We start from the raw sequence: 15,305 nt of genomic DNA on the forward strand, positions 1-15,305 counted from the left end.
TCTTTCTTTTTTAAGCGTTTCATGAAAAAGCACAAAACAGATACTGTAAGGAAAGATTAAATAGTGCATGGTTTACCAAAAATAGATTAATAATGGTTGAATATAATAAAAATATTTAAAAATTGCAATGATCATTCCATATTATTCTCTATATTATTACATATTTTGTACATATATATTAAATAAAGTGTATGGGGAAAAGCTGTGTGTGTGTGTGTGTGTGTGTGTACAGTGAAGGTGTTTTTAACAGCAACCTGACTTCTTCTTATTTTGTGGCTTCGGCTGTAATGTTGTATGTTCCTCTTCTTTTCTTACTCTCTGTTTCACCAGTAACCTAGTGATAATAAGAAACAGAAAAAAACAGTAAGCAGGAAGTTATAATAAAATGATAAAACAAAATAATAATAGACTTTTTTGCCTTACCATGCTAGAGTCTTCAGAGATTCTAACACATTCTCCCCAGTTGCAGCACTGCACTCCATAAAGTCAATGTCATACTCCTGGGTTAGGGTAAAAAGAAAAAATAAAATCTTGCAAAATGACTTTAATCCAAGCTCAGAAATATTTTTGTAACCTTGAACAATTAGATAATAGTGGAATATAAACAGTAATCTAATGTCTACACCGTTGATGAGTGACAAGGTCAGTATTAAGATTACTGTACTTTTGACAGGTCCTCTCCTTCCTTTAGCTGGACTTTTCGATCAGTACGGTCATTTTTGTTGCCAAGTAACATCAAGATTACATCAGAGGGAGCGTTTTCCTGTGAAAGGGTATATATAAGTATTAGGGGGGTAACTTGAAAAGTGCACATTTGAAAAGGCACATTATAATATTTAAGGTGAAAAAAAAAGAATTACATGACTATTAATAAGCCCCTTTTATTTTATTTTTCCAATTTTTTTCCTAATGAATAAACCAATGGATAAACCAACCTGAATCTGGGATATCCAGGCACGAACAGCTTGGAAACTCTGAGATGATGTGATATCATACATAAGCAGGAGCCCCTGGGCCTTATGAAAGACCTGCTTAGTGATGCTGTGGTATCTGTTTATGGCATATCCATACATAAATTATATATATATATATATACACAGTATATATATATACACAGTATATATATATATATATACTGTATATTCTATATTGTATGAATCTTTGTTAGTTGTAGTCTTACCTCTCCTGACCTGCTGTGTCCCACACGTACAGTTTGACTGTTCTACTACCGAATGTAACAGTCTGAACAAAGGTGTCAACTCCTAATACATAATGGCATGAACACACAAACATGCATTTTAAAATCTACAGTTTTGCCCTTATAGGAAATTACAAGACATTTTAATGAAATTCTCAGACTCACCAATAGTAGCACTGTAATCTGGGATGAAATGTCCATTCTGTAAACGTTTTATAAATGATGTCTTGCCCACATTGCTGTTTCCTACCATCACAACGTTGTATACAGCTTGTTCAAAATCTGGAACTACACAAAGTGGGTTTTCAATTGTACATGCTGTTTAACAACAGGTCCTACTCCTACTCGACCCCCTCTGGCTCCTTTTTTCCCAACAATTTAATTTTTTTTACACTTACTTTCCTCATTCCATTGGTCGAAGTCTATTTTTGGTCTTCCTCCAGTGTTTACAACTCCTGGTGAGGTTTTCCTAATGGTATGTAAAGAAACCAGGCCAGCTTTGGTAGATGCATTTGTATCTTTTCCAACAGCTTCTTTAACCTCTTCAATCCCTGGTCTGGAGAAGAAAACAATTCAAGAAGCATAATGTGAACAAACAGGCAGTCCATGCAGTGTGCGAAATTCAGATGATTTAGCAATATCCTTAATGTGCATGACAGGCAGAATAAAAAGAGTCTAAATAAAACTAAGACATTTAAAAATGTGTTTAATTTAAAAAAACTTTCACCTATACCTTGGCTCAGAGTCTGGGTGTGAGATGTGTGTACTCTCTTGTTCTGACATGTAAAATGGATCAGAGACCTGTGAAATACAGATTTATTATTAAATATAGAAATATTGAAATAAGAAAATGTGAAAAAATAAAAATTCATAAATAAAAATCTTAAAAAATGTTAAGAAATATTACATGCATACCCCTAATTTGTCCTTAGTCACTTCTGTTTTGTTCTCATTATCACCATTTGTAAATGCACCTAGATGACTGCTTCCCTTCACTTTGCGTCTGGACCCAAATTTTCGTTTAACTTCTGGAAGCGGTTCTGTGGCTTGTGTACTATGTTCATTTAATTGAGAGAGAGCTTGGACCTCAGGCATGAGTTTAACAGATTGTTTCATTTCTTCTATGCCTTCGGCAATGACGGTTTCCTCACTCTTAGGATTATTGTCCAAATTCTCTTTTTCCTGTTCAGACTCTCTGCTCTCATCGCATACTTTTTCTGCATGTCTGTTTCTAGTCATCTTGCGACTTGACCCCATTTTTCTCCTTCTTGATGGGGAGCTCTGTTCCATGTGAATTTGAGAGCTTTGAGATGATGGTAGCTGAAGTGACCCATCAGACATCGGATCTGAGAATTCTGATATATTGGGATTAAGACCTGTAGTATTTAAAGTACTTTCAAAACTTTTATTTAGGTAAAGTTCGATCTCACTAAGAAGTGAGCATTCTGACTGATCTAGTTTATTGTGAATAGGTGGTTCATACTCTTGTTTTCTTGTCTTTGTGTCACAAAAGTTTAAATCAGAGTTGTGCATTTCTTCTGTATCTTCCACGTCATTTAATTTTCCTTCCGTTTCATGTGGCTGGAGTCTTCCCTGGGCTCTCCGCGTTGATCCAAATTTTTTCTTTTTCTTAGCTTGAATTTGCGTCTGGATTTCTGCTTTTTCATTTTTTACATAGTCTATACTATTTTCATTCTCTGTTGCAGATGACGGATGCTCGATAGTAGTTGAACCCAGATCAGTAGTTAGAGAGGGTACTTCACAAAGCACATATTGTTGGGCATTTACTGATGGAATGTCCTCTTTGAAAACATTTTTAGTAAGACCATCATTTGTTTCTTCCTTTTTATCATTATTCTCTTCTTTAGTATTCTCAGTGTTGGTGTCTTTTTGGTCCGTGTTTTGTTCCTGTATGTTTTCTTTTTCTTCTATTTCTTGAAATTTGTTTTTCATGTCACTTTCAGGGATTTGCTCTCTGAGACTCTTCCGAGTTGATCCCATCTTCCTTCTCTTCTCAGAGCCGCTAAATTTCACATTTTCTTTTACCACATCAACATGAGATGATTTTGATTCCTGCATCTGAACAAATGGGCTTGAGCTTTCATTTTGCTCTGATTCTGATTCTCTGTTTGTTAGATTCTCTAAGACCACAGTGTTTATCTGATCAGCATCAGGTGATAATATAGCAGGTGGTGTATTTATTATTCCATTTCCAATTTCAACGTCTGATTTAATTGTTTCATTTTGTTCTACTGTTAAAGGTGAGCCATGGATGTCAAGTGACACCTCACTAGTAGGATTCTGTGATTCAGTAAGCAGGTTTGAAGTAGCAGCTTGAGTTATGATATGATGTTTAATTTCTTCTGCGTTTTCTTCTCCGTCCTCTACTTCAGCATGTGGTTGTTGTCTTCTCTGGGGTCTCCGTGTTGATCCAAATTTCTTCTTTTTCTTAGTTTGACTTTGCATATGTATTTCTGCATTTTTATTCTCTACATTGTCTGTAATATTAACATTGTCTTCCTTGAGATCAGGATTTTCTCCTGCAGATGATGCATGTTCGATAGCAGTAAAACCCAAATCGGTGGTTAGAGAGGATACTTCGGAAAGTGCATCTGGTTGTGCAGTTACTGGTGTAATGTCCTCTTTGATAACATTTTGTGTAAGACCATCATTTTTTTCTTTCTTTGTATCATTATTGTCTCCCTGAGTAACACCAGTGTTAGTATCTTTTTGCTCCATGTTTTGCTCCTGTAGGTTTTCTATTTCTTTTAGTTCTTGAAATTTTTCTTTCTGATCAATTCCTGGCCCTCTGAGACTCCTACGTGTTGAACCCATCTTCCGTTTCTTCTCAGAACTGCTAAATTTCACATTCTCTTTTATTAGGCCAACCTGTGATGATTTTGGTTCCTGCGTCTGAACAAATGGGCTTGTGCTTTCATATTGCTCTGGTTCTGTTTCTCTGTTTGTTGGATTCTCTAGATGTTCTTCAGATATGTTTAGGGTCTGATCAGATACAATTACATGAATATTTTCTGTGTTCATTTGCAGGTCTGACATGGAATGTGTTTGAGGAATGAGCTCCACTGGACCACATGTAGTATAAGCATTGACTTCACTGACATGTTCATCATCATGGCTCTCACTGACATGCTCTTTCACTGCTGCAAACGCATCATCATGTAATTCTGTAATCATTGGTGTGATTTCTTGCTCATTTAAAAGTGCTGACTCGGCATGCTCATCTTCATTGTCTCCAGGTTTTTCATTTTGCTCATTAACATCAGTCAATCCTTTTATACTGCTTACATTATCTAAGACCACAGTGTTTATCTGATCAGCTTCAGGTGATAATATAGCAGGTGATGTATCGATCACTAAAGTCCCAATTTCAACTTCTGATTTAATTGTTTCTTTTGGTTCCATTGTCAAAGTTGAGTCATGGTTGTCAAGTGACACCTCACTAGTAGTATTATGTGGATCAGTGAGCATGTTTGAAGAAACAGCTTGAGTTATGACTTGATGTTCAGTTTCTGTGTTTTCTGGATCTTTCCATTCTCCGTCCTCTCCTTCAGTTTCTGGTTGTTGTCTTCCATGGGGTCTCCGTGTTGATCCAAATTTCTTCTTTTTCTTAGTTTGCGTTTGGGTATGTATTTCTGCATTTTTATTCTCTACATTCTCTGTAGTATTGACATTGTCTTCTTTGAGATCAGGATTTTCTCCTGCAGATGATGCATGTTCGATAGCAGTAAAACCCAAATCAGTGGTTAGAGAGGATACTTCAGAAAGTGCATTTTGTTGTGCACTCACTGGTGTAATGTCCTCTTTGATAACATTTTCTGTAAAATCAGCATTTGTTTTTCCCTTTGTATCATTATTGTCTCCCTGAGTAACACCAGTGTTAGTATCTTTTTGCTCCATGTTTTGCTCCTGTAGGTTTTCTATTTCTTTTAGTTCTTGAAATTTGTTTTTCTGATCAATTCCTGGCCCTCTGAGACTCCTACGTGTTGAACCCATCTTCCGTTTCTTCTCAGAACTGCTAAATTCCACATTCTCTTTTATCACACCAACCTGCGATGATTTTGGTTCCTGTATCTGAACAAATGGGCTTGTGCTTTCACATTGCTCTGGTTCTGTTTCTCTGTTTGTTGGATTCTCTAGATGTTCTTCAGATATGTTTAGGGTCTGATCAGATACAATTACATGAATATTTTCTGTGTTCATTTGCAGGTCTGACATGGAATGTGTTTGAGGAATGAGCTCCACTGGACCACATGTAGTATAAGCATTGACTTCACTGACATGTTCATCATCATGACTCTCACTGACATGCTCTTTCACTGCTGCAAAAGAATCATTATGTAATTCCAAAACCATTGGTGTGATTTCTTGCTCATTTAAAAGTGCTGACTCAGCATGCTCATCTGTATCTTCAGGTTTTTCATTTTGCTCTTTAATTTCAGTCAATCCTTCTACACTGCTTACGTCATCTAAGACCACAGTGTTTATCTGATTAGCTTCAGGTGATAATATAGCAGGTGATGTATCGATCACTAAAGTCCCAATTTCAACTTCTGATTTAATTGTTTCTTTTGGTTCCATTGTCAAAGTTGAGTCATGGTTGTCAAGTGACACCTCACTAGTAGTATTATGTGGATCAGTGAGCATGTTTAAAGAAACAGCTTGAGTTATGACTTGATGTTCAGTTTCTGTGTTTTCTGGATCTTTCCATTCTCCGTCCTCTCCTTCAGTTTCTGGTTGTTGTCTTCCATGGGGTCTCCGTGTTGATCCAAATTTCTTCTTTTTCTTAGTTTGCGTTTGGGTATGTATTTCTGCATTTTTATTCTCTACATTCTCTGTAGTATTGACATTTTCTTCCTTGTAATCAGGATTTTCTTTTACAGATGATGGATGTTCAAAAGTAGTATAACCCAGATCAGTGGTTAGAGAGGATACTTCAGAAAGCACATTTTGTTGTGCACTTACTGGTGTATTGTCCTCTTGAACAAATGGGCTTGTGCTTTCATATTGCTCTGGTTCTTTGTTTGTTGGATTCTCCAGATATTCGTCAGATATGTTTAGGTTCTGATCAGGTACAATTACATGAATATTTTCTGTGTTCATTTGCAGGTCTAACATGGAATGTGTTTGAGGAATGAGCTCCACTGGACCACATGTAGTATAAGCATTGACTTCACTGACATGTTCATCATCATGACTCTCACTGACATGCTCTTTCACTGCTGCAAATGCATCATCATGTAATTCTGTAATCATTGGTGTGATTTCTTGCTCATTTAAAAGTGCTGACTCGGCATGCTCATCTTCATTGTCTCCAGGTTTTTCATTTTGCTCATTAACATCAGTCAATCCATTTACACTGCTTACATCATCTAAGACCACAGTGTTTATCTGATTAGCTTTAGGTGATAATATAGCAGGTGATGTATCGATCACTAAAGTCCCAATTTCAACTTCTGATTTAATTGTTTCTTTTGGTTCCATTGTCAAAGTTGAGTCATGGTTGTCAAGTGACACCTCACTAGTAGTATTATGTGGATCAGTGAGCATGTTTGAAGAAACAGCTTGAGTTATGACTTGATGTTCAGTTTCTGTGTTTTCTGGATCTTTCCATTCTCCGTCCTCTCCTTCAGTTTCTGGTTGTTGTCTTCCATGGGGTCTCCGTGTTGATCCAAATTTCTTCTTTTTCTTAGTTTGCGTTTGGGTATGTATTTCTGCATTTTTATTCTCTACATTCTCTGTAGTATTGACATTGTCTTCTTTGAGATCAGGATTTTCTCCTGCAGATGATGCATGTTCGATAGCAGTAAAACCCAAATCAGTGGTTAGAGAGGATACTTCAGAAAGTGCATTTTGTTGTGCACTCACTGGTGTAATGTCCTCTTTGATAACATTTTCTGTAAAATCAGCATTTATTTTTCCCATTGTATCAATATTGTCTCCCTGAGTAACACCAGTGTTAGTATCTTTTTGCTTCATGTTTTGCTCCTGTAGGTTTTCTATTTCTTTTAGTTCTTGAAATTTGTTTTTCTGATCAATTCCTGGCCCTCTGAGACTCCTACGTGTTGAACCCATCTTCCGTTTCTTCTCAGAACTGCTAAATTCCACATTCTCTTTTATCACACCAACCTGTGATGATTTTGGTTCCTGCGTCTGAACAAATGGGCTTGTGCTTTCATATTGCTCTGGTTCTGTTTCTCTGTTTGTTGGATTCTCTAGATGTTCTTCAGATATGTTTAGGGTCTGATCAGATACAATTACATGAATATTTTCTGTGTTCATTTGCAGGTCTGACATGGAATGTGTTTGAGGAATGAGCTCCACTGGACCACATGTAGTATAAGCATTGACTTCACTGACATGTTCATCATCATGGCTCTCACTGACATGCTCTTTCACTGCTGCAAACGCATCATCATGTAATTCTGTAATCATTGGTGTAATTTCTTGCTCATTTAAAAGTGCTGACTCGGCATGCTCATCTTCATTGTCTCCAGGTTTTTCATTTTGCTCATTAACATCAGTCAATCCTTTTATACTGCTTACATCATCTAAGACCACAGTGTTTATCTGATTAGCTTTAGGTGATAATATAGCAGGTTGTGTATCAGTCTTTCCAGTATCGATTTCAACTTCTGATTTAATTGTTTTTTCTTTTGGTTCCATTGTCAAATTTGAGTCATGGATGTCAAGTGACACCTCACTAATAGTATTATGTGATTCAGTGAGCAGGTTTGAGGTAGCAGCTTGAGTTCTGACTTGATGTTCAGTTTCTGTGTTTTCAGGATCTTTCCATTCTCCGTCCTCTCCTTCAGCATGTGGTTGTTGCCTTCCATGAGGTCTCCGTGTTGATCCAAATTTCTTCTTTTTCTGAGATTGAGTTTGCATATGTATTTCTACATTTTCATTGTCCACATTTTCTGTAGTATTGGCTTTGTCTCCATTGAAATCAAGATTTTCTTCTGTAGATGATGGATGTTCAATAGTTGTTAAACCCAGATCAGTAGTTAGAGAAGATACTTCAGAAAGCACATTTTGTTTTGCACTTACTGGTGTATTGTCCTCTGTGAAAACATTTTCTGTAAGACAAGTATTTATTTTTTCCTTTGCATCATTATTCTTTTCCTCAATAACCCTAATTTTGGCATCTTTTTGGTCCATATTTTGCTCCCATATGTTTTCTTTTTCTTGTATTTCTTCAAATTTGTTTTTCTGGTCACATAGCTCTGGTTCTGATTCTCTGTTTGTTAAATTCTCTAGATGTTCTTCAGATATGTTTTGGTTCTGATCTGATACAAATGCATGACTATTTTCTGTGTTTATTTGAATGTGTGACATGGAATGGGTTTGAGGAATGAGTTTAACTGGACCAGATGTTGAAGAAGTCCTAACCTCCCTGGCATATTCATCATCAGCCTTTTCATTGCCATGCAGTTTGACTGGTAGGGACACATGTTCTGTGAAAGCATGATCCTGTATTGTTGTGATGATTGGTAGCATTTCTTGCTCATTTAAAAGTGTTGACTCAGCTTCCTCTTTCATACTGACACCACTCACACTGCTTCCCTCATTTAAGACCACAGTGTTTATCAGCTCAGCTCCTGGTAATAATATGGCAGGTGGTGTATTGATCACTCCAGTCCCAATTTCAGATTTTGTTTCGATCGTTTCTTTTTGTTCTATTGGCAAAGTTGAGTCGGGGATGTCACATGACACCTCACTGATATTCTGTGATTCAGTGTGCAGGTTTGAAGTAGCACCTTGAGTTATGATATGATGTTCAATTTCTTCTGTGTTTTCTGAATCTTTGAATTCTTCGACCTCTCCTTCAGCACGTGGTTCTTGCCTTCCATGGGGTCTCCGTGTTGATCCAAATTTCTTCTTTTTCTTAGTTTGAGTTTGCATATGTATTTCTGCATATGTATTTCCCACATCCTCTGTGGTATTGACATTGTCTTCCTTGAAATCAGGATTTTCTGGATCTTTCCATTCTCCGTCCTCTCCTTCAGTTTTTGGTTGTTGCCTTTCATGGGGTTTTCGTTCTGACCCAAAATTCTTCTTTTTCTTATTTTGAGTTTTTATATTGTTTTCTACATTTTCATTTTCCACATTCTCTGTAGTATTGACATTGTCTTCCTTGAAATCAGGATTTTCTCCTGCAGATGATGGACGTTCGATTGATCTCAGACCAGTAGTTAGACAGGATATTTCACAAAACACATTTTGTTGTGCACTTATTGACGTAAAGTCCTCTTTAATAACATTTTCTGAAAGACCAGCACTATCATTATTTTCTTCCTCAGTAACCCGAGTGTTGGTATGTTTTTGCTCTATGTTTTGGTCCTGTGTGTTTTCTTTTTCTTTTATTGCTTGAAATGTGTTTGTCTGGTCACATGGCTCTGGTTCTGATTCTCTGTTTGTTAGATTTTCTAGATGTCCTGAAGATATGTTATGGTTCTGATCAGATCCAACTATGTGAATATTTTCTGTGTTCATTTGCCTATCTGACATGGTGTGTGTTTGACTAATGAGCTCCACTGGGCCACATGTAGTATAAATATTGACTTCACTGGCATGTTCATCATCAGGACTCTCATTGCCATGCACTGGTAGGGACACATGTTCTATGAAAGCATTGTCCTGTAATTTTGTGATGATTGGTGCTATTTCTTGCATATTTAAAATTGCTGATGCAGCATCCTTCTCTTCATTGACTCCTGTTGTTTTATTTTCCTCTTTAATATCCGTCAATCCTTCTATGCTGCTTACATCATTTAAGACCACAGTGTTTCTTAATATGGCAGGTGGTGTATCGATCACTTTAGTCTCACTTTGAACTTTTGATTTAATTGTTTCTTTTGGTTCCATTGTCATAGGTGAGTCATGGATGTCATACGTGGGTGAAATCTCAGTAATAGTATTCTGTGGGTCAGTGAGCAGGATTGAAGTAGCAGCTTGAGTTATGATTTGATGTACAATTTTTTCTGTATGTTCCAGTTCTTCGCATTCTTTTGTTTGTTGATGTCTTCCTTGGAGTCTTCGTGTTGATCCGACTTTCCTCCGTTTTTTTTGCATACTTATTTCGACATCTGTATTTCCTTGATTTTCTATACCATTTTTATCAACTCCTTTGAAATCAGGATGCTCTGTTGCAGGGGATGGTTTTTCGATAGTAGATGAACCCAGATCTGTATTTATAGAGGATACTTTACAAAGCAGATACTGTTGAGCACTAGTGCTTTGACATGGATCTAGATCTGGATCTCTCTTTGTAAAATTCTCTAGATGTTTTTCAGATTGGTTTTGGTTCTGATCAGATCCAATTATTTGAATATTTTCTGTGTTCATTTGCATATCTGACATGGTGTGTGTTTGAGGAATGAGCTCCACTGGGCCATGTATAGTATAAGCATTGACTTCATCATCATTAGGACTCACATTGCCTTGCATTTTGACTGCTAATGACACATGTTCTGTGAAATCATCATTCTGTATTTTTGTTGTGATTGGTCCCATTTCTTGCTCATTTAATTGTGTTGACTCAGCTTCTTTCTCCTCATTGACTATTGGTTGCTCATTTCGTTTTAGAAGTTTAATCAGTCCTTCTACACTGTTTACCTCATCTAAGAGAACAGTATTAATCTGATCTTCAGCTGCATCCAAAGGCTCAGCCATGAGGTTATCAGTATTTATTGAGCGTACAATGTCTGTACACTCCGATGGATTGGATTGTCCTAATTTAAAATTTGAATAACTTTTTTGATGAGGATCATCTAATGATTTTGCTTCTTCATTTTGTACTATACTTTCAGCCACATCTGTTCCTCTTTGCATTTTAAGGACCTCGATATCAACCAGATGTTCAGCTACATCTGATAATACATATGTGGTATCCACCCCTCTGCAAATATTTTTTATCATTACTGTTACCTCATCCTGTCTGTCAAGTATATTATGTTCTTGATCTGTGTTTACATCTTCTGTTGTGATGTGCAGAGGTGTTTTAATATATTCTTGTAAAGTGTTTGTGTTCTGATTTTTAGCTACATCTTTAGTTACATTTTCATCTTGGTTCACCATATTTTCGTGTATTTTTTCAGGTTCCAAGATATTCATTGACACTGAAGACTGATGATGACATGTTTCAGAAGGGAAACTGAGTGTTGCATCCTCTGAGATAAATGTAATTTCTTCTAAGCTTAGAACGGGGATGGTTTCATCAATTGCTTTAAAACTGTCCGAGATTAGTCCACTAAGACTGCTTAGAGTAGAATCAATCTCTTTTCTCTTAAAGTGGCTTAATTTCACATTTTCAGCCACTGCATCATTCTGACTCATTCCTGCTTCGTTTACGGTAAGAGTTGAAAATGTGTTTTCCAATGGCTCTGCATCTGATTCTTTGTTCATTGGATTTACAAGACATTCTTCAGACATATTTTCCTTCTGATCAGGAACAACTATGGCACTTCCTTTATCAGGACTTTCAAGTCCATACACTTTGACTTCCATGGGTGCCTGATCTGTAAAAGCATAATCTTGTCTATTTGTGATGACTGATATCATTTCATGTTCATTCATAAATGTGGAAATGCCAGTCTTTTCATCGTCCACTCTTATAAAGTCCTCCTTAGTAAGACTTTCTGTGGCATCAGTGTTTATTTCTTCATTTATGTCATTATTATTTTCTTTAATAACCTCAGTTTCTATGTTTAACAATAGAGATTCACCTTTGATTTCATTGTCAAACATCTGATCAGAACACACTCTATTTTTCAATTCTAATTCAATTGGACATTCCCCTGAATTATTATGGTCAAGGTTGTGTGTCTGGAAGCTGGTTTCTGTTTCCACATTCAGTCTTTCAGCAGAAATAAGTTCTGATTCTGTGATAAAATCTGACATGTTTGTTGAACTTACTTTAGAAAATAACTGACTGGAAGTTGTAGATTGCACATCCTCATTCTCCACCTCTTTTTCTATCCCTGTCTGCTTATATTTCTTAATTTTCGTGTTGTCCTCAGAAACATTATGCTGCTCTCCTTTATAATATTTAATTTCAGTCTCAGCCTGGATTTTGAATTCATTTGAAAGGAATTGGTCTGACAATGTTTCTACTTCTTGATCTTCTATTTTTAGGGGGGAGCTAATGTTACTATCTGGCTCCGGTGCTTGGTTTAGATTGGTTGTAGCCCCTTTATTTGAATCATTGTCAATTCTATCCTTTAAAACACTTACCTTATTATATTCGTCAGTGTCTTCTCTGAGTTCTCTACTTTTAGACTTGTAACTGCTCTCCTTAGTTATATTCAAAGAGTCATCATTCTTCCTGAGATGGTCTTCATCTTTGTTCTCATCCTCTGTGCTTGCTTTGGTAATAACATTTGGCCATATATCTGTAGCCACTTTGTCATCTTGAGTCCCATGCTTATGTTCATCTATTAAAGCAACCGATTGAACTTCAGTTACTTCATGTTTTTCTTCAGCACTACAGCTGTCTATTGTAAAATCTTCTCTTCTATAATTTAAACTGGACTGATCATCTTTTGTTTTGAGCACATTTTGCTCCACCATAGAAGGCTTATCATTGTGTATTAGGTTATTTAGAGACATTTGAACATCCTGTCCCTCTTCTCTGTTTTCATCAAAAGGTGTGGTTGTATCTATGCTGCTTTTGTGGTCTGTGGTGAAAGTGTCCATTTGATGACATATTTTTAAAAATTCATCGGATTCCTGTAGTGGCAAATTACATTCTGTTTGTGTGAAAATACTTAAATCAAGTGAAGTACGTATTAAATCTTGACCGAATTCATCCTCCTTGGATTGGTTAAGTTCAGAAGAAGAGCTGTCCATAGGTTTGCTTTGTATGGCTGTTTCTAAATGTTGGTGTTCATCATTATTGTGATCATCTTCTTTATGCATGGTTGTGCCACAGGCCAAATCCTCCCCCTGTAGGATGGAGCTTTCATGTTCTGCGCACTGACTGGGTGCACAGTCAGATAGACTTGTTTGGTCTTCTTTGCCACTGTCCTCTTTTATGGATACTTCTACAGTCTCACCTTGCTCTTTGATAACTTCTACGCATAGGTGTCCTCCAAGCTCTGGTTCATCCTCATAATTTCCTCCAAATTTGAGCTCTCTGTTGCTCTTGCGAGTTGATCCCATTTTTCTTTTTTTACTTGTTACTTCAGCTTGTCCTGTTAGATTTTTGGACTCATATGACTGCGGGTGAGGAGAAAGTTCTGAAGGAGTTTTGCTGGTGGAGGCTATAACTGGCTGATCGGAATCAAACTGTGCGGGCTCATTAGATTCTTGGTTTTTAGAAACTGTACTAAATTGACTATCTTCACTGTCATGCTTTTCATTTCCAGGTTCTTGGAATCCATCATCATATTCGTTTTCATCAATATCTTTGTTACGGTTTTTGTAACGCCGAGAGGAGCCAAGTTTCTGGTTCTTTTTAGACTTTCTGCTTGACATGATTCTTCACACTTTGCCCTGTAATCATATAAAAATAAGTGTGCCTACTCAGAGGTGCATTCAATGATGCCTTGTAAGAATAGGCTCAAAATGGAAACCCATAAGCATTAAAGGTTAAGTTTATGACTCATTCTTCTAATGCATACAGTGCACTAGAAATGTAAGATGTGTGTGGGGGTTGGTGTTGAGTGGCATGGCGGGCCTCTAAGGCAGAGGTTCATACTTAATCTGAAGCATTTGTTTTGCTAGATTTGTGTTCTGATAAAGTGAAATATCTGTGGCTGAAGTAATGTAGTAATGTTTAAGAAAATGCTTAATTATGCTATGTACATTACTTATTGTGTATTTTATTGGGTTTGCTGTTAATATTAATCATATTTATCGATAATGAGTTTCCATATTGACTTGGAATACTGATTTTCCATATTACATAAATGTGAAATTGGCATTGTCAAATACAGGAAAATTACCACTTATATTTTAGTTGTATGACATTACATCCACATTTTGGTTGTGCGTAGGAAGTAGTATGATGATCTAAGATCCTGTCTCGACAAAAGTAATTAAAGCAATATGCTTGGCACATGTAAAACAATTTGACATACACAAATAACTGCTTAAGAAGATTTTTTTATGCTATATAAAAGCTTAAATCAAAGCAGATCTTGGAAAAAAGGAATTTTCTGACATTGACTACATAAACATAAATGTACAAATTAAAGAAAGTTTAGAAATGTGGCACTGTAATTTCAAGCACAATTTCTGTTTTTATTAAAATGTCATGGTATAAACCATTTAGTATGTTCGATTTTGTGTTATATATAAAATGCAACATAAGTTAATTTTTATAGCTACACAAATCAATCACATAAATGTGCTATACTGCTCAATCAGTAAAATATATATATATATTTTTTTGTTTGTTTGTTTATTTAAAGAAATCATGCTGCTTCTTACCCCAAATGTCTTCAGTAGATGTTTATCAGGAAATAGTTCACTTCTACATGTCCTATGTGCAAAGTAGTTGTAGTTGTTAAAGGCTCTTGTGGTGTTGCATCTACTAATTATTGCCCAACGCATAGCTTCCTCCTTGCTGCTACCATGGTTTTCAACTTCCTGTGCTGTTGACACGTTGTGTGTGAGTAAACCATGCTGTTGTTTCAAATGCATGAGCAATGCGGGACAGTTTTCATGTGTGAAATACATGAAGTGTAACTTTAACACTGGTGTTTACTGTTTCATTTCTGTCTTTCATTTCAATCTTTTTGTTTGCTTGTAATTTTGTTATCTAACTCTATTTTTATCACAATCATCAAAGTTCCTATTTCAAGCCACTATGCTTCATTTATACAACTTTCCTCACACCATAAAAATATAAACAGCTGAATTCAAATGCCCATACAGTACATTTAAAAGTGCTGCCTTAGTTCTCTGTTTCACATGAAAATCCACGTGATAAAATGATGTAGCACCACAATTAGCTAGAAGACCTCAAAATGGATTGTGATAGGGTATCCTAAGTGGCTACAACATATGTATTTTATGTGTTTATTTTTTTTGCCCTATAACTTGGCCAATTCCATGGTCAAGAAATGGTCTTAAAACAATCTCA

The 15,305-nt window shown here is 36.3% G+C and overlaps 1 protein-coding gene across 1 annotated transcript; it reads right to left on the bottom strand.

Moving 5' to 3' along the window:
* Positions 1–17: 17 nt before the first annotated feature.
* On the bottom strand, positions 18–14,798 carry rab44 (RAB44, member RAS oncogene family). Its single transcript, XM_053497807.1, has 10 exons — positions 14,651–14,798; positions 2,114–13,711; positions 1,932–1,999; positions 1,597–1,754; positions 1,364–1,486; positions 1,181–1,262; positions 936–1,050; positions 665–763; positions 424–500; positions 18–334 (listed from the first exon to the last, which is right to left on the bottom strand). The coding sequence occupies exons 2-10, from the start codon at positions 13,691–13,693 to the stop codon at positions 244–246; spliced, it is 12,393 nt and encodes a 4,130-aa protein (XP_053353782.1). The 5' UTR covers positions 13,694–13,711; positions 14,651–14,798; the 3' UTR covers positions 18–243.
* Positions 14,799–15,305: the final 507 nt, after the last annotated feature.

The sequence above is a fragment of the Clarias gariepinus genome, chromosome 6, assembly GCF_024256425.1.
Source record: "Clarias gariepinus isolate MV-2021 ecotype Netherlands chromosome 6, CGAR_prim_01v2, whole genome shotgun sequence".
NCBI lineage: Eukaryota > Metazoa > Chordata > Actinopteri > Siluriformes > Clariidae > Clarias > Clarias gariepinus.